This window comes from Pseudoliparis swirei, chromosome 5, assembly GCF_029220125.1.
Source record: "Pseudoliparis swirei isolate HS2019 ecotype Mariana Trench chromosome 5, NWPU_hadal_v1, whole genome shotgun sequence".
Taxonomy (NCBI): Eukaryota; Metazoa; Chordata; class Actinopteri; order Perciformes; family Liparidae; genus Pseudoliparis; species Pseudoliparis swirei.
This window is the reverse complement of record NC_079392.1, coordinates 9,846,431-9,865,942: the sequence shown is the minus strand read 5'-3', so window position 1 is coordinate 9,865,942 and position 19,512 is coordinate 9,846,431. Positions and strand designations below refer to the sequence as shown.

The following is a 19,512-nucleotide window of genomic DNA, read 5'->3' as shown; positions in this document are numbered from 1 at the left end:
AGCGGGTTCGTTAAATCCAGACGCGGCGATCATGTCGCTCTTCTGCTCATATTTGTTTTCCTTCCTGCCCGTTCAAAGAGGGCCAAATAAATAAAGTTCTTTTCTGGCCCTACATCACTCATCCCCGTGCAATTGATACCCCGTCTCCGACAGCCGAGGATGTGTGTGTACATATACATGTGGGATTATACTGGGTTACGGTACAGTTAAATAAAGTCCAGAGACGACTATTTGAAAAGCCCTTCGCGTACTTTTTTGCCCCTGTGTGCCGCTAGTCATAACCCAGCTATGACATATTGGTATAGCTACAATATTTAACTTAACTTCCAACTTTACTGGTGTGCATGTGTGTGTTCCTGTCCCCCCCCCCTCCTAAAAAAGAAAGAAATGGTAACACACCTACGGCAAATGAGAGGGCTCCTTAGAGAAATGTTTCTCATGTTCTCACGGTTTATAAATTAAACTATCGCCGAGCTCCAAGAATCAGCAGCTCTGTCCACGGTATGTGTGTGTCTGTGTCTGTGTGTTTGTGTGTGTGTGTGTGTGTGTGTGTGTGTGTGTTTTAACCTTAAAAAGTGAATGACAGGCTTTATGAGACTCTTTCCCTTCCTCTGGCGAAAACATGGAAAGATTGTTTACTGAGGACTCACTGTTCACGCAGCCAGAGGTCACAGTCAAGTTCAAGCGTGTGTGAGTCTGTGGACTTCCCCGTGCACGCGGCTATGTTTAGATGTACAAACACCCTGATGGTATCAAAGGAATGAGTGCAGGCTTGATTGATGGCATGAACATCGGTTTGAGTCGGGCGATGGAATTTAGTGTTTTTGTTCCGCCGTGATCAGAATATATCTGTCTCCGTGTTTATACGATGTGTGAGATATCGGTGCGGCGCTCCACTGAAGCGCCGTGCTGTTGTAAACAACAGTCCAGAGCTCTCTCGGCCAAAAAAAACATCCTCCAATATTTTCATCAGCACCAACGGTATAGTTGATGAAGACACACCGAAATGGACGACATGAGTCGTGGAAAAAGTACAAACAAGATGACATTGTGAGGGCTTGTTATTGGAGATCACAAAATATTGTAAGATTAGGATTTGCCCCAAAATTAAACGAGGTGGGTTTTTTTCTGTGTTGAAAAATTCAGTATTTGAGTGCAACCAAAAGTCGGTGTAGTTATTTACTTTTTTTAATCTTCAGACTAAAACCTCAGTTTCCATCTCGTCTGTGGTTTATTCATAAACAACACTTTGAAGACTGCAGCAGTCTCAATAACTTTGTGTTCCTGCTGCTAACAAAGCTCAGTTGTTATGGTCCAATGCTGGGAGATGTTCTGCTGTTAACAGAGTGTGTCATTTCTGTTTTTTTGACTAATCCCCGAAACAGGAAGATCATACACACTTGTGGCATTGTAATGAGAGAAAAAACATCAAATTGTGTAGTTTTGAGTACAACGCTTAGTGTGTGTGGTTACTTGGCCTCTGCTCAGGCTGGAGTTGAGCAACTTTGTGTGAGGATGGATTTGAGTGATGCTGATAACTGATAAAGGTGTTAAAGGTCTATAAAGTGTAATAAGTGTATAAGCGCTTTCAAATATCTGGAGCTTGTTTCGTCGGAATAGATGGAAATCAGAAGTTAGGAACATATTTTTTTAGTTCAGCAAAAAAATTATCATAAAATAATTCACATGTCCCACCCAGCTGGGGGGGTCTGGGTGGCGCACATAGGCTTTGGTGTAGCTCTCTGTACAGATATGACGGGACCAGAAAGCTACTGCTCCCCAATGCCAGGAAAGAATTCCAGCCTGTATCTAAAGCCATAAATTGGCCTAATTCCTGTGTTTGTTTAAGGACTAAACAAATAAGATGCATTGTATTAAAAGTGAGCCCGACTGAGTGCGACGTTAAGTTAGTCTGATGTGAGATATTTACAAGTCCTCAAAATGTCTGTTTCCTTTTATACCGCGTGGACCCGCCAGAAGCAGCCCCGTGTGAACTGAATGCTTTTGGACTCTCTACGAATCCCCCATCCGCCAGACTCTGCGACCTCTCCGGGGTAACGGGCCGTCGTCTGCGAAACGAGCATCCTCCGAGGTCAACCGCCGCCTTGAGGCTCGGCCAGCAGAGCATCGTCGGAGCGAAAGAGACGCGCAGAGTTGCGGTCATCTCTGCGTCAACCCCGACCATACAGCAGGCCGTGCTGCATGTGTCTCTGTGTGTGCGTATGTTTGCTTCGGGATGAAGTCAGACTGTAAATATAGCCTCGACCAGACGTCCAGACAGTCTGACGAGGAAACACGCGGCAGTCTATTACTTTGGTCAAAAAAACACAACAGTAGAGAAGAGGAGGAGGAGGAGTGTGTGTGTGTGTGTGTGTAAGGGAGGGGAGGGTGTTTAATAATTTCAGCCGTCTCTAAAAATAGGAGGCGAAAAGAAAAGAAAAGCTGTTCTGCTAAAAATCACAGCTCCATAGCCGCCATTTGGATGATGTGTGCTCCCTGAGGTGGAGCCTGGGAAAGTTAGCTGTGCATACGAGCATGTCACTCTCTCTCTCTCTGTGTGTGTGTGTGTGTTTGTCTAAATCCACGTCTGTGTGGACATGTAGACCTACATTGAATGATTGAGGGTCTTACTTCTATTTACACAGTCGTGTTGGAAAGCAGTCTCAAATGGGCTGATGGGACCCGGTCTTCCCTGAGTTGGTCTGGTTTGGCCCGGGCCGACTGGCCCAATTCGCCCCGGTCTGGTCTGGTCTGGCGCACAGTTCTGCCAAATCCACTCCTGCCCTTTACTGACTCACTACAAGACCACGAGGGATAGTGGGACGCAGGCAGACACAGAAAGGGGGGGGAAGCCGTGTCCTTATATGAGAAAAGAGGCTGCAGTCAAACATAACTGAGTAAAGTCACATAAAACATGTTGGGAAGGAAAACTCGAGCGATGAAACTCTGTCCTCACAATCTCCTGGAATGCGAGCCCACCACTCTCCGTTTCAGTGGTTTTAATTCACTTGACATGTGGCCCCCTCTGACTGCCTGTTGAAAGGGTGCTGGCCGTCATTGTGCTAAACTGAGATCCATTTTATTTTTTTATTTTTGTTAGCAACTGGGTTTATCTGCACTGATTTATAATAGATGGCAGGACTTAGTCACTGAGCCTCAGACTGAATGTCTCTGCAGGCCCAATTTGAGAAGCATGTGACTTGTGTGGTGTTATGTTGTTATGGGCGATTTGTGAGGAGTGACACAGGAAATACTGTTTAATTTCATGAAATAGTCATGACATTTTATTTTGTTGCTGCACATATCGTATTGTTATTTTAAGGACACTAAAGCCTTATTTCCAGTGCATGGTTCAGCTCGACTCAACTCATCTCCTTTTGGTACTCGGTCCTTTTCTCCACTGCAGACAGTAACCTCTCAGTGTAGTCAGGATATTCAGCTCATCGCCATAGCGATATCCGCGTCAAACTGCTGCAGCATCATAGGGATATATTTAAGAATATGTAAAGTTTTTTTATTATATATATATATATTTATAAAAATAAAATATATTGACATATATATATATATTTTATATATATATTGACATATATATATATATATATGTTATGGTCAACATTTCAAAGGATTGTATTTGCAGTGTAGTGTTGCCAATACATCTTATTTTATAATGTAATGTTTGTAATATATCTTTTTTTTTAACACTTTATTCTTTGTCTTTTCACCACAGATAGAACACATATACAGAAATTAAAAACAAATAATAACAATGACAAGAGAAACATTTTTATAGCCGCTTCGTATGGTAACTTTTTCGAATTGGTGGAGACACTAAAATAACAACATAGTTTAGTGAATATGAAAATGTTTTCATATTAATTTTGTAAAAAAAAAAAAAATCCAAAGTTTGACACGTTTCCTGATTTAGATTTCGGAAATGCCAAATCTAAGGGTTGTTTACAAAAAAAGTTAAAAAACACTTGATCTCGACTCGGAAAGATTCTGGTCGGTTCTCAAATAGCATTGAGGTTAGTGCCCATCCACAGAAAAGACGAATGATCCTGCAAACTTAAATTAAACTGCCTCTCCTGCCTGCCCCACCCACTCTGCTGTGTCCGAATGTTTGACCCGATACGACAACTCCATAGCGCTGACACACGATCCATGTGATATGCAGTTTAGAGAGGCAGGGTGGACTTCTACCCCCGGGTACATGAGATGCCATTTAGCATGTTGTTGATTTCAAGCACCTTGTCAGAGCCGTGTGTGTGTGTGTGGACTGTGTATGAAAAGGTGTGTGTTATGTGACACACACTCAAAGAACAAAAGGATCCTTTGAGAGCAGAATTTCTGAGGAAGCTGTCAGACGTGTACATTCTTCTCTAATCCGGTGTTTGGGATTACGCTGCAACTGTTGAATGCTGTCCAACACACAGACAGACGCACTCACAGCGTGATGTCAGTCACTCATGTGTAACCTCATGCGCTCTCTTTCCGCTGAGGTGGCAAACATACGCTCTCGTCAAATGACTGTGGATGTCCACCGTGTTCGTCCCGCCTCTTCTGTCCGACAGCGCGGCCGGCTGAACAAAAGTATGCACACACAAATGACAAATTCCCTGCAATTCTCTTTTAACATACAGACATAGATTACATTTAAATGTGATCCGCGGTCCTTTGCTGTATTTCATCCCCTCCTTCTCCCCCTTTTCCTGTCAAAAAATAGAGAGATATGTGTTTTCATAACACTTAAATCTCTTTAGGGGACGAAACCGCAGACTGAAAACGGGCTAATGGTGACCAGCTCATTGCCAAAAAACTGCGGATGATGTTGAAAGCCTGAAAATAAAATCAAGAGACACGGTCGCTCTGTCCACTGCGGCTCACCATTGTGACACATTTGTAATTTTAAGTGGCAACAGTTTTGAAAATAATAATGCCTGAATTTGCTTTTGCCAAAATCAAATTGTGCTGGAGAAGTTACCCTCCATAATTGTTTATTCTGTGTATTAGTATAGCCACACAAAGTGAAATGAACAAAGCCGGATTGGAGAAAGAAAGACACCAGTTGCACTTCACTGGTAAACCAACATTTGTATGTTCCCTTTGGACCACATTCTTGTTTTCAGATATGAAGAATTTAGTCGATGGAAAGCCCAAACTGAGAGAAATATCTGTTTTCAAGTCCTCCGCCTGGACATTGTCGTACTCATATACTCATGTATATAATTGGAAATGAGAGATGTTGAATTTGTAAAATCTACAATGGGAGGAGCTTATCTGGCCTCAGTGGGCCTATGTCATTCTGGAGTCAGAATTTCAATACTATTTGCCGAATCTCAGGACAAGATGGCTGCGGATGATTGCCCGTGTACCCGGGAAGTAGTGGCCATGATGGATGTGGGTCCTAAAGGACCAGCTGATAACCAGCTGATAACACCAACTTGTGACGTACATGAGCGAGACCATGTTTGAACCCGAGTGTGACGTCGCGTCGTGATGCACGAAAGTCCATGTATCATAGCGGCCATTAATCTCATTATCAGGGGCAGGAGGCGGGGCTGACAGGCCGGAGCCCGTCTGCTCCAATTGAAAGGAGTTCCTCTCTGAACCCCGCCAAAATAAGAGCACTTTTCTTGTTATTTTTCAGGCTTTATTATTCTAGTCTGGCAGCTGTGCTAGCATGTTGTGGAACAGTGCTGAGTACCTCTTGAGCTACTAATGATGTGGAAAAGCCGACTCTGGTCGAGGTCCGTAGTGGGAAAGACATGAACCTGCAGCCTCCCCAAACCACAATGTGTGTGTGTGTGTGTGTGTGTGACCCTGGGGTTAATGGCATTAGCAGGCTGTGATTGGGGCTGATGGCTTTCTGGGACCATAATAGCAGCTCTATTAAGTGTTTACCTTGAGCCATTCCACATGTCAGCTGTAGTCAGGCAGCCAGAGATGGAGGACCGGGGGGCTGCAACCGCCCGGGACGCTGGGAGGTAGGCAAGACACCCACCGGGCGGGGGGGTTGGCTGCAGAGGAGGGAGGTCCAGATAAGTAATTGTGGTTTGATGGGTTTTTTTTTATGCCAGAAAAGATCCACCTTGCTGTGGTGTCTTCAAGCATGAAGACACTTATTGATGTGTGTATCTTGGGGAGATGTAGCATGCGGGAGAAATTCATCTTATGGGATTGATAAAGTATGAAATTCGGTTACAGTCACATAAGCAGATGTTAGGCATAAGCAGCACAAAGTTCATCGTGTTGCAGCCAATGGGATCACAGTGGTGAGAGAGCATGTGTGACCCTACACAGAAGTATTCTGTCAGCAGACTGCCTTTGGTTTGGACCAGGGATTTTCCCGCAGCCTCGTAGCTTTAGTTGTGCTCTATCTGGCATATGGAAAGGATTAGATTAAATATAATACACGTTCAGAAAAAGTGGCAGCCACCACAACTGAATACTGAAGCCATAAAAACCCGTACTGTGTCTGTGTTCTGAGTGCTACTTTTGTTTTTGACGTAATTATATTTAGTCTGTGACTGTCCTTTAATGTTTAACATGATTTTTTAAATGGGAGTACCACTAAGGAGATATACAAGCTATAGACGAGTATGTTTTAGTTGCGTTTCAGCAGATTCAGCAGATGGCAGTGAGGGATGAGGGATCAGATTATATTCCTTAATCCAAGTTACATGTTGTATGGCTTTTTACATGTTGGGAACATGTTGGAAACGAGTCTTGTCACTTTATCATCTAATTCCTTTTATTTTGTGTTTCTTTAAATAAATATTTAAATTAACAAACAATAAAACTTAAGGGGGAAGTTGTATATACTCCCCAAAACATTCTTACTTATTATAATCTTCTATCATGTTGTGTATAGTTTTTTTCATAATTACAATAGATACAATAAATGTTCTCAATGTTTTTACATAGCAAATCCAGGCGTAAATGTATTTTTGACTCATTCAGCATTTAACACAAAATTTAAAAATCCTGCAAATCCAAATCTAACCAGATCTAAAAATGCAAATGTCCTATATTTAAATGTTCTGCTCCCTGCTAGTCAAACTGACAAAGATGGCACGGAGACATTAAGCCAAGTACATATTTCAAAACATTCCCATCAGAAACGAACAATGTCGCTGACATTATATACGTTTCTTTTTACGGTCGCCGATCAAAACCCAGCATTTGAACTTTGGCCACCAGGTTTCCCCTCGTGGGTGTCAGAATATAATTCAGGTAAAGGGGTTGCGGGTGGCTGCTGGGGTCAGTGTCTGTCTCTGAGCTGGAGTCGAGTGGGGCGTGCGTGATGGGGGTCATCCTGTGGCCATGTGAACAGGAAGGTGCGGGTTCAGTGTGAGGGGCTGAACCTCTGAGCTGTTTATCAGAGGGCTAATGAAGCAGAGCAATCCTGAGAGAGACGTGGGGAGAGAGGGGGGGGGGGCAGCAGACAGCGGGGAAAGGGAAGAGAAAGGGGCCTAAAGGTAAAGGGAGGGAGAGGAAGAAGGGTCTGCTGATGAAAAAGAGTCAGAAAAAGGATGAGTTAAATGTGGGAATACCCGCAGTGGAGCCAGCACTCTCTCCCCCTTCGCCGTTATTACAGAGAGGAATGCGCCGCAGTCTCCCATGATTTCCCAGAGCTTTATTTCCCACTGCAACGAGCAGAAAAGTCCACATCGTATTATTTATCACATTTCCTGGTTGAAAATCAGCAGAGGCCATGTCACTCAGCTCCGGCCGTAAACATTTTCTCTGGCTGCGAGGGAAGCCGAGCTGCGCTCCCAACTCCCGTCATCGCAGCCGTCCAGTTTACTGCAGGCCGCGCATTCATCAGCCGGGTCCGCGGGAAAAGGGGGAAGAGCCCGCTTCATTACGAGTTCAAACAATCAGCCAGTCAAGAAGATCAACACAGTTTAACGGTGTAGAAGAAGTCCGTGTTTGAGGGTTCTCCGTTTCCACTGATAATTAATCCTGCTCATATTGAAAAGGAAACGGTCTGGTTATGTTAAAATGGTGTAATGTGACTGATTGAAAGTCTCAGGCTAGATCTATGATCTGTATTTCTTAAATATTATGTTGTCATAATATGTTGTAAATATTATGCAAGTAATGATTATTTTTTGGGGTATAAATTGTATCAAATTTGATTAAAACTTATATTTTGTCTGGCCAAAAATCATAAACCACAGTATATTCCAATAACAATGACTTTCCATGTCGGTTTTTTATAGTCTCCTTAAAGGTTCCCTGTGCAGTTTCAGAACTCACGTAGCGCTGTGGAGCCGTTTTTCTCTGAGTGGGTCCCGGTTTTGTTGATCTTGTGCACATGCTAGGATGTACAGGATATTGTAAAAATCAACCTAGGGAGCTCAAAATGTGGGAACAATTGGGAGCACAGATTCTGATAGCTCTCTGGTCGTGGAAAATTGAACATGCTTCATTTCATTTGTTCGGCTGTCAGTTCTACACCGAGGTGCTATTATTGGCTCATTGTGAGAATCTGGTGTGTTCATCAGAGGCCGGAGGGTGAGGGGTCAGGCTCAGGGGAGCCATCAGCGTTGAGCGGTCAGCTGACCCTGAACGATCCTGAGATAGGATGCCCCCTCACCCGAGGAGTGGAGCATTCCTTCCTGCTCGTGTGTGTCTGTTTGTTTCAGGGCAGGCATGCATTTTTACAATAACACAATCGGTACAAACAGTACCGAATAGTTACAACATACCTTCATCTGTCAGCACTTCTGTTTGAAATGTTGGCCTCAGGCCAAAATATCTTTGCCATGAAACTTAGTATCAATATACATATGTTTAACTGTTCCCATGGTCACATGTTGAAATGTTGCTCATAGACAATACATTTAAAAATGTAGGAGGAGTGCCATTAAATATTTAAAAAAATGTATACCTGCTCGCCAGAGGATGAACATGTAGCATGTTGTCCCTTTGTAACGTCAACACGATAATTTACTTCTGATCTTCTAACCTCCCATCTTAATCTGCTGTGTGGTCAAAACGTGCCCATTGAGCTTCTCATGGTTTATGAGAAGCTAACTCATACATATATTTATGGCGCTTATAGCATTCATGATAATAATTTGGCAACACCGGACATATCCTCTTGCACCACTTTATTGCACCACTTGTAATATTTGTATCTAATAGGCAGTTTGCCGTGTAATTTGTGTAATTTAGTGAACACATGCATGCTCTCAAGTGGATAAACCCTTTGTCGAATAGTTCAGTGCCTTGTTGTTTGTGGGGTGTGAGCAACATTGAAGCCTGTATGGAGCTGCAACTGGGAGATTTGTTTTTTTACTATTTTTTTGTGTATGTAGGTGTGTGTCTGCAAAAGACACACACCTTCGAGTACTCCGGCAGAGCGAACCCATAATGTGCTAAATGTGCAGAGGGAGACGGCCAGTCTCTGCTCCGTCCAACTGTATCACATAAAACATCCTGATGTGGCTGGATGGAACACATACACACACATGGAAAACACACACGCACTGCGCAATGTACGACCGAGTAGAGCCCATAAACCGTGCTGATGTGGTCCTCTGAGAGCGACACAGGCGAAGTGTAACCTCTGTAGAGACGGAGAGAGGAAACCAACTCCACACCTATCCGCCCATCTGCAGACATCAACTATGTGGCTGGACTCATTTACAATAGCAGAGCTGGTGGTTAACACTAGTTTTCAGTAAAACACAAGAGGTGAAAGGTGTCACCGACCTTCATTGAGAGTTGGAGTTTAGATGTTCATAAGCACCTGTTGAGTTTATCTTTTCATCGAGTTAGCTCACTAAATGTATTTTTTATTCGACCATTAAAATAATATTTATCATCTTCATAATACAACAAAATCATTACGGGATTTGTTTGCATCAAGTGTTCCGTGTTATGGACTCATTTTGCTTGATATTAATGGCCCTGATATTAAAGGTACTGAGCAGCTAGAATATGTTGACACTAGCTTTTGATTTCAACAGACGTGGGTGTCTTGTCGCTGTTCTTGGAGCTCAAATAGTTTCCCAAGAATCCAAACCAGAAAATATGAGTATTAGTCCCTGTGTCTGACTGTCTGTCTCCGAGGCTCCTCGAATCAGGCTAGATGTGCCAAAGGTCAGCAGCTCTGACCTCCTGGCTCTGGTTCACCATAAATATTATGGAACCAAGAACAGGCACCCTCGCTGGCTGTTTTTAATATAGCGCTTCGTCCATTAAGGGATTCAGACTATCGGCTTTCACTGGGTTATATAGGCTAATGGTAATACGGCCTGCCTGCAGATAGAAGTCCAAGCCAGGACTTGATGCTGCCGTACTTTTCTTCCTGGAAGTTTGAACTTTTCTGTTCACTGTTGCTGTCATTCAAAGCGGTTGGATGGATCGTGTCAGTTGTGTTTGCGAGCATAGGTGCAAACACAACTCTGTGTGTGTGTTGTGTGTGTGTGCCAGCAACACATTGCGCCTGTGGGAGCACTCTGTCCTCCTTTCCCACGGTATTCGTCCCATGAGCCCCTTGCGGTGACGTCAGGACAGAGGTACGGGCGAATGTCTCGCTCAAAAAGGTTGCAGGGTTCACTTCCTGTCTGTCAGGACCGAGCTGGGCAGGGTCCAGCGTGGAGCGATGAACCGGCTTTATGACCGCTCAGTGGTTTAACCTCTCGGTCTCTGTCCCCGTCCTGTCTCTCCCGTCTCTTTCAGGCGATGTGGCTGATGCTGCAAGAGGAGGTGCCAGAGGATTTCGTCATAGCAACGGGGGAGGTGCACAGCGTGAGGGAGTTTGTGGAGAAGGCCTTCTCGCATGTGGGGAAGACCATTGTGTGAGTACCCACAGATACACGGACACAGTACTATTTCAGACGCGTACGTATATGTTTTGGCACAATTACATACATTTGAAGGTCGTCGCACGCATGAACTCTTGGACTGATGAATGAATAATGAATAATTATTGTTTCTTATTCAAAAGTAAGTACATAACCCTTACAAAATTATAGCACGTGAGACGAGGCAGGAAATCTAGCTAAATGCTTCTAAGGTGGAAAGGAAATGAATGTCTTACTTTCTAAGCTGTGCTTTGAAACTGTCCTGTTTAAACTCGCCACCAATATTTGATGAAATCAATTATTGAGAAAATGTATTGTGGGGTGTATAGAGTTTCTTGGACTGAGAGCCAGCAGGATGGTCACCAGTGAAGCCAGCAATGTAACAGGTTTCATGTGTCTGAAAGAGGCCACAACCCAGTCCCCTCTGTCTCATCTCTCATTCACCTCCTTCTGGTGTTCTGGAAGGAACTGACATGCGGCTGAAGGTGTCTGTGTGTGTGTGTGTGTGTGTTGATTTCAAAAGGTGGGAGGGAAAGGATGAGCAGGAGATTGGCCGCTGCCAGCAGACGGGAGTGGTCCATGTAAAGGTGGACCCTAAATACTTCCGTCCTACTGAAGTGGTAAGTCACATTTTTCTGAATTTTCTTTTTCCTCTAACGCTCATTTCATAGTTGACGTTGCCGTTGTCCTCGTCATGTTTGGTGTTTTTGTTATCGACTTCAGTGATCCCACTCGCTTACAGACCACCATGACCCTCACACTTGTGAGGAGTGAAAGGATTATTCCTCATGAACCATACTGGTGGTGTTGCATGTTTCCTCCCTATGTTATACTTTATTACTATAAAGTATAACATAGGGATCACATTATTTGTGATCTCTTGCTTGCTGTGCCGTTTATCAGGCAGATCTGCAGTCCATATCAACAAACTACACCAATATGTAATTCATATAGTTAAATATAATTCGTAGCACATATTTCCTGTTCTATGTACCTGACCTTAACATGAATGTAGCATGCTTTCTCTGCGTGTATCTGATTGCCAGTCATTGTGTCTGGGACCATGCACTTATCAGCTGTAACGGGTCCAGTTGACAGCCTGGGACTGCTTTATTGTATGCTTTTAAAGCCACTCCGCCTCTTTCAGAGTAATGTAAGCTGCATTCTGCCAGTTGGTGCTGAATGGGTGCTCATATTCAGACAAGCAACGTTGCCAATCTCTCCTTTAATAGCGAGGGCGTGTGTTAGATTGAATCGCTCAGTTCAGCTGAGAGAGAAGCTGCTTTGAAAAGTAATGTCTGGCTTTCTTTTACCAGCTTGTGCATGGAGAAGTGTGCTTGTACCCGAGTTTACAACGGCGGTGAGCATCCAAAGAACTGAACCGGCATTGTATCCCTCCATCTCTCCCGAGGCGTGAAGTGTCTCTGATATTTGGGAGGTCTTTCTCTCATCGCCATGGCCCAGGGGTGTTGTGGCTGCTCCCCTGGGGCCGGTGTAGGGTTACCCAGGGGTGTTGTGGCCGAGATTAGCTGTCAGGAGCTCCCCTCTGCTGAGTTTTGGCCCGGCGAGATTAGAGCTGAGATCCAGTTGAGTGATGGCGGAGGATTAGCAAGAAGGCCCCGCTGACTGACTGCTGAGGCGATGGAAGCGGCGGTCACACACCTGGGCCTGTGTTCTTTGTGCTTGTCGGCTCATATATTGAAGGTCTTAACCAAGAATCCACTCTGCAAACTACTCCAGACACTGGTCCTATGGTGACTTACCAGCAAAGATATCCGCTTGGTGTCTTTCACCAGAGCTTTTCTGATACACGGACAAATGGACCATGCGATCTTAACTGATGATGCCTATCTGACCTAATCAAGCAACCCAGTTCATCAATAAAGCTGAAACTAGTTGCAACATCCGCGAACTGATGAAGCTGATGAAATGTGTTACGGCAGCTTGGGGAGGTTTTGAGTTCTGGCCTGGAGTTCTGGCCTGGAGATTTATGGTTAATATGAGGGATGCCAAATGTCCTATTTCAACAATATTTTATAGATTAAAAGATCAGATTAAATGAACCCCCAGTACATTGTCAGCAAGCCTCACTGCTGGCGTTTTGTGCTTAGTTTCTAAGATGCTGCTCCTCCATATGGTACAACTTAGTGTTGTCTGCAGCACACCTGGTACACAGATGCGTGAAAAGAAGACGAGATAGTTGAAAAGAGTATCAATAATTCCTGCACATTCACTGCAGCACTTAGTTTAGTTTAGAGCTGTAATATTTCTGTCATCAGAAATCACAAGTTACGACCTTCCAAGGTGACGTCTTAATATTTTTCTCTAACAAACCAAAAGATATTGACATTGGGGGAGAAAAAAAATGTTGAAAGCGGATTTCGTATTCGAGAAGCTGGAACTAGCAAATGTTCGTTAAAAAAAAAAAGTAATTCAAGCTGTACTTCAATCTGTTCTTCTATTCTCTGTGTGTTACTATGCACTTCACTTTTCCAGGTTTCAGTGAATTAGGTAGGACCACCGGCCTTTTCTGCCGCATTGCCTGGAACATGTGTCGCTCAGAGGGAACGGGGTCAAGATTGCGGGGATAACGAGAGCGAAACGGTTCAATTACAGCAAGCGATTTCTCTGCTCTGCCTCACTGTCTCTGTATTTCTCTGGTCGGGGTTAAAAAGACTGAAGAGTGTTTAACCTCTGATCCCTTCAGACAGGAAGTGACTGACACCGGGCTCACAGCTCAGCATTGTGGCTCTCCTGAAGTGGAAATACCTGTCATCGTGTGCGTGCGTGCATGCGTGTGTGTGTGTGTGTGTGTGTGTGCATGTATGTGAGTAAACTGGATTCTTAATGCACACTTTTGGTTTGGTGTTTTCTTTTTGCTGCGAGAAAATGTGCATCTGTGTGTGGCTGTACCTAAGTAGAGTGAGTCCTCAGGCTGTGTGCTAATATATATGTAATTCATCATTATCCCTGTCAGTGTGTGTGTTTGACATGAGCTCATTTATCTCCCCAGCCCCTTGGGACAGGGTTGATCAACCCGAGTGGGGCAAGAGGGGGTTAAATATTCAGGTGTGCGTCACATCTGGTGCGAGTGTGTGTTTCTCTGCGTACAACCGTGCACTTGTCTCGTGTTTATTTGGGAAACAAAGCCTCAAGGCTGCAGAGCTGACGGCGTATTTACCTCCGGTTGTGAAAGTTGTTTACTGGATCCCGAAACATGCACATTGTATTGAAAAAAATAAATAAACCACATCCATTTTCTGCATGAGTGAAAGAAGCAAAGGACGTCGGTTTTGAAGCTGTTATTGTTGTCACAAATACAGCAAACTGCTCCAACTGTCATAGCTGCCGTTTGTTTCCATTGAATTGAGCTGTCAATCACAATTGGTTTTGCTCAGGTGAGGAGCCTCTGTCTGAACTTAGCAAAGGTGTGCCGTGACGTATTGTGCTGTAATAGTTGTGATTAGTGTCGGTTGCCAGGTGACATGTAGTGCCATGGCCGTAGTTATTTCTAGTGAGATCAGATGGTTTCCTTCGTCTGGTTCTCACAGGTGCGTTTAGACCTCGGTTAGAGATTTACAAGGCTCCAGCAATGCTGACATTATTAGTAGGGATGTGAATTATAACATTGTAACACATGAATGAGGTGGAGCAATCTTGTGCTCGAGGAAGTGTGTGTGCGTGTGTTCTGTCGGCACACTTTTGTTCTATTGCAAGACAAGAATGAAACATAACGTCATGAGAAAAACAAGAACAGTGAATGCAGGCCAGCTAATGTCACGTCATTACCTGTGTGTGTGTGTGTGTGTGTGTGTGTGTGTGTGTGTGTGTGTGTGTGTGTGTGTGTGTGTGCGTGTGCGTGTGCGTGTGCGTGTGCGCGTGCGTGCGTGCGTGCGAGAAAATAAAATCGGAAATTGATGTTTCCGAGTTGGATTTTTAAAAAACATCAAAACATGTCCTCATTTGTAATGCCTATATGTCAAACACTAACAATTCTGAATCTAAAGCTTTTTAATGCAAGTTTCTTTTTTTAAAGTCTGACAACTCCCAACATTCCCGGTGCTGTTGGAACTCTGTCCATCTAAACTATATCATAAACCTTGTATTTATCCGTGTGAATACCTCCACATTGGGTCTTTAGTAATGTGGGTTGCAACCCATTAGGAGACCTCTGGTGCCTTGAGGTTCACCCTCAGTCGCCACTCATGCCTTCATTAGCTCGTTTTACAAACCATACCATTGTGGATCACTGGAAACAGTCCGAGGAAACACAGCTCGATGTCCTGTGTATCATATTTATTTTTGGTTTAGCTCCTGCAGTTTCGAGCTGCAGTCAAACATCACTTCACATCTAGCTTTTTATGCTTTTAAATCACCATTTCCCTGGTTGGTAATGCAGGTATTGCACACAAACATGTCTCCCAAGAAAAGCCACGATAACCCTGCTGACATCACTATGACTCCATCTGGGCTATTTTATTTTTCTGGACTTGTTAAAGCTCCACCAGAGCCACATCACATCAGCCATCATCTTAACTATTTCCATACTGTAGTTCACTACTTATGAACTTGTAATATTTCCGACCATTACTACAAATGAATTATACATACACACAAGTGGACTTTTTTGTAAACTCAATAAACATGACCTGACAGAACATGGCACTTGACAGATAATCTGACACAAAATCTAGAATGACAATTAAGTTTTTTAAATGGCGTTTTTTGTAAATGTCATTCCCGTTTCCCTTCAATACTCCCAATAACATAATGTATCCAATACAGAAGTTTGATTTGGCCCAAGCTTATGAAACCAAATAGAGAAGGCAAACTCAGCTCATTGGAAAAAGTTCCCCAACAACTCGTGTCACATGATGAATGACTTCTGCAGAGCTTTCTCTCTTTTCTTTTGTTTAAACTTCTCTCCTGAAATGTTCATTGCAGATCCAAATGTGTCCCAGTTAGCTTTGGAAGCACTCATATAGACTTAGTTTTGGACTGCGGCGATTTATGTGCACAAGTTAGTACGGGCATGTATTTGCGTTGGTGTGTGTCGACGTGCATGCACACACTTGCGCGTGTCCGCGTTAATGCGGCCCCGCTGCCATGCTTCCAAGTTCACGTGTCGCCGCGGGGGGATTAACCGCTGCGAGTTGAGTGATAGCGCTGTGGTTATCGTCCTACCTCTCGTGCAGAGGAGGAGGAGAGGCGGTGATGAATGGGAAGTTGTCTCTCGATCTGTCTCTATGGCTCTCTCTCCTATCAGTGTTTGGCAGAACTCCTCGCCCTTTTGCACTTAATGTCTGTGTCTCAGTCACGGGGACGCAACCACCATTGGTCGGCAACACAGGAATGCCCTTCCGGGCGAGATTATCCTCCTGTCAGGAAAAGCAGAGAGACAGTTGCCCCCTTTATCACCTACCACCTACACACTGTGCAGGGACCAGAACCGAGAACGTTATTCTTCCTTCAGACGTCTTGGATCGAAATCAACTCGCGTTAATTATTTTATATTTTACTTGGTATACTTCTTGTATTTATCAATATCTTTCATCCCTGTTTTTTATCTTTTGTTTTATATTTTATTTTTTATTCTTGTGTGTTTAGTTTATTGGTGCTGCCACTGTTACGACAAATTTCCCCTTGGGGATGAAAAAAGTATATATCTATCTATCTATCTATCTTAATGTCGGACTGAAACTAATAATATTCTTGTTGTTTTGATCATTTTTTAAGAAAGTTACATTTCCGTTTTTATTATGTAATTTTTAAAAACTAATTAGGGCAAATTAGAGTTTTACAAAATGTATGAAAATAGTAGGACATGTACATCATTAGTTCCCTGGGCCCAAAGTGACATCTTAAAAAGTTTGAGAAATGACTCAAAAGATTAATCGATTGTCAAAATTGTTATTTCTGAATCTTTCACCAGTCATTTAATTATCTCCCTCAACTTCACGCAGGATTATCCCACTGACATCACTGCGGTTCACAGTTGCATAAGTCGGAGGCAATTGATTGACACCGTCGGTACTTCCCATGTATCAAAAACGGCAGGATGTTGGAGTCACGTACCAGCAGTCCTCGATCATCCGTTTGTATGAATCATGCAAGTTTATTCTTGTGCGGCACAACCGAAGGTGAAAAGCGGCTGCGCTACATACCTCCGGCCCGTGTGACTCGTGAGTGTGGAGTGTGTGCGGCATACACATGAGCAGCTGCACCATGATACACAGTTTGTCGTTTCAGGTAGAGTACCAAACAAAATAGAAAAAAGATGTTCTTACAGCAGCATGGCAGAAACCCGCAGGAAATGCTAGTTGTAAGAAGTTGCCAGGCCTGTTTCTTTTCTTTTTTCTATTTATGACTCCAGGTAAGAATTAAAAGCTCCCACACTGGCCCCTAACAATAGCCTGTTGACGCACCACACCTACGCATCTGTCAACCGCCTGTCCGCAAGTGCAAGTGCCTGTGTGAAAATCTTGATTCTTAACTTCCGTCTCGCTTCTGATGGCAGTCACTCCAGCAGCGAGGTGTGCGTCACCAATCCACCCTGCTGCATATTCCTTTACCACATCAGTCCCGTCGTCATCGGGTGAGGAGCGCAGACAATAGTTCCAGTGATCCAGCGGAATAAAGACGACGGGTGTTGTGGAAACCCTCTACAGAAAATCTGTTGAAGTCATGACGGACATACCTGGCTGATCTGGTTTCCTAATTATGTTTTGTGTTTCTTGAGCCTTAAAGGACAATTCCACCCCTGGATACCACAGGTGGATCGGCGTGTGATGTTGAATGCATTCCTCGTGGCTTTGAGAAGAAGTGTTGCAACCTGCCTTCGCTACTTCAGTTAGTGATCTCATGAGTCCCACACAGCGCGCTGTGATTGCTCCCGTACCTGTAAACCAGCTGAGCAAAGCTGGACACCACAACCAAAAGCGTATTTGCAAGCAGTGGGTATTTGAAATCCTAAATTAGAGCCATCCCAGAGTGGGTACGGGGCCCGGTAGTCTTGACGTGCACGAACAACATTTCTTTGCAATTAGCTCATTGAGGTTCACGTTGAAGCTGCATGGCTCAGTCATACAGGCACAGTTCGAAATGGTATGCATTGTGATCAAATATATCAATCAAAAGGAACAAATGAACATGACAGCTACATGTATTATTCCTGGTCTCAATTATGTTCTCTTTGTCTGTTCTGTCCAGCCCATTTAACCGTACAGCACACACACAAAACAAAAATCTGCACACATTATGAATCCAGTAAACAGCATAAGTGCACTCATTGTCTCCCTTTCATCACTTGCTGCTATTTATAACAAAGAAATGCAAGTCATTTAATATTGACCTGCCTCAAAAAGGACAAAAGATAACCTGTGACTGTGACAAGATCCCTCAGTTTCACAGTGGATTTCTCGCTGTATTGTTGTTAAATATTTAAGTAAAATTATGAAAAGTTACAGAAAAAAAGCTCTTTTTGTCCTGATCTGATATTCAGTACTTACTTACTCTGAGAGACTTTACTTTAGCTTCTATTTCTTTGTCCAGGTATTCAGAGGACAAAGACAATCAGATATATACTTGTTTGTGAATGTGTCTGAGCATTATTCTTTTTAACATGGACCATTGTCACAAACGCATGTCTTACAGCCAGTTATTGCTCAAACCCACAAAAACGTTGTTATAACTGTTAGGATTCGAGAGAGATATATATATATATATATATACCGTGGCAGACAGAACGGTGAGAAATGTGCATAAAATTACATGTGTGTACAAAATGACATAACGACTTGAACATTTCCAATTGATGTTATGGTGCAGCCATGAAAACATGGTGGTTTGAATAATTCTGTGAGGGTAAGTGTCATATAGTTTCAATGAAGTGTCACAACTAGCAGAGTAATAATATACATGATGTTGAATGAATGTGATGTTGGAAAAGAGCTGTATTTTCTCGCGCCAAGGCTGCTTAGGAAAGAAATTCAAGGGGGAAAATCTGTGTTCAAGAGTTTGAAGAAGAAGAAGAAGAAGAAGAAGAAGAAGAAGAAGAAGAAACAACTGACAGAGTATAATTGTTTCTTCTTTTATATAACTAAAATAATAATGGTTACATTGTTTAATTAATTGCTTAATTAATAGCATTGGAACAACAAGGCAGCGGAGGAACAGCATTCTCATAAACTTGTGATTGTTTTTTTAAATCATTTAATAATAACTGACAGAGTATAATTGTTTGACTTTTATATAACTAAAATAATAATAGTTACATTGTTTACTTAATTGCTTAATTAATAGCATTGGAACAACAAGGCAGCGGAGGAACAGCATTCTCGTAAACTTGTGATTGTTTTTTTCTAATTACGTGACGCGGTCAGGTGACAGCAAAGGGGCGTGGTCCTGGGACCGTTAGAAGTTCTAATTTATGCTCGAAATGGAAGGTTCTGAGGTTCTTTTGCTACATCTCTATCTCACTACAAGCGAAGGCGGGGAGGGACCTGAAGGCGGGGCTTACGGTCCAGGTGAACTGCAGTATTGTGTACAAGGTGTCTCCGTTGGAACGCAAAGGTTTGGCTGCAGTCCTTCAAATGGTGCCAACGCCTCACTCTTTTGGCCAATCATTTAACAGTCCTCTGCCAAGAAAAGATTTTGGAGAAGACGCAGAGTGACACCTTTTATAGTCCGA

The 19,512-nt window shown here is 43.3% G+C and overlaps 1 protein-coding gene across 1 annotated transcript in view; it reads left to right on the top strand.

Annotated features, from left to right (window-relative positions):
- The window catches only part of gmds (GDP-mannose 4,6-dehydratase), a 159,294-nt gene that overhangs the window by 117,052 nt on the left and 22,730 nt on the right, over positions 1-19,512 (top strand). Inside the window, exons 8-9 of the mRNA XM_056414546.1 lie at positions 10,699-10,817; positions 11,347-11,443. Of these exons, the coding sequence (XP_056270521.1) occupies positions 10,699-10,817; positions 11,347-11,443 (216 nt within the window). The remainder of the gene's footprint in view (positions 1-10,698; positions 10,818-11,346; positions 11,444-19,512) is intronic.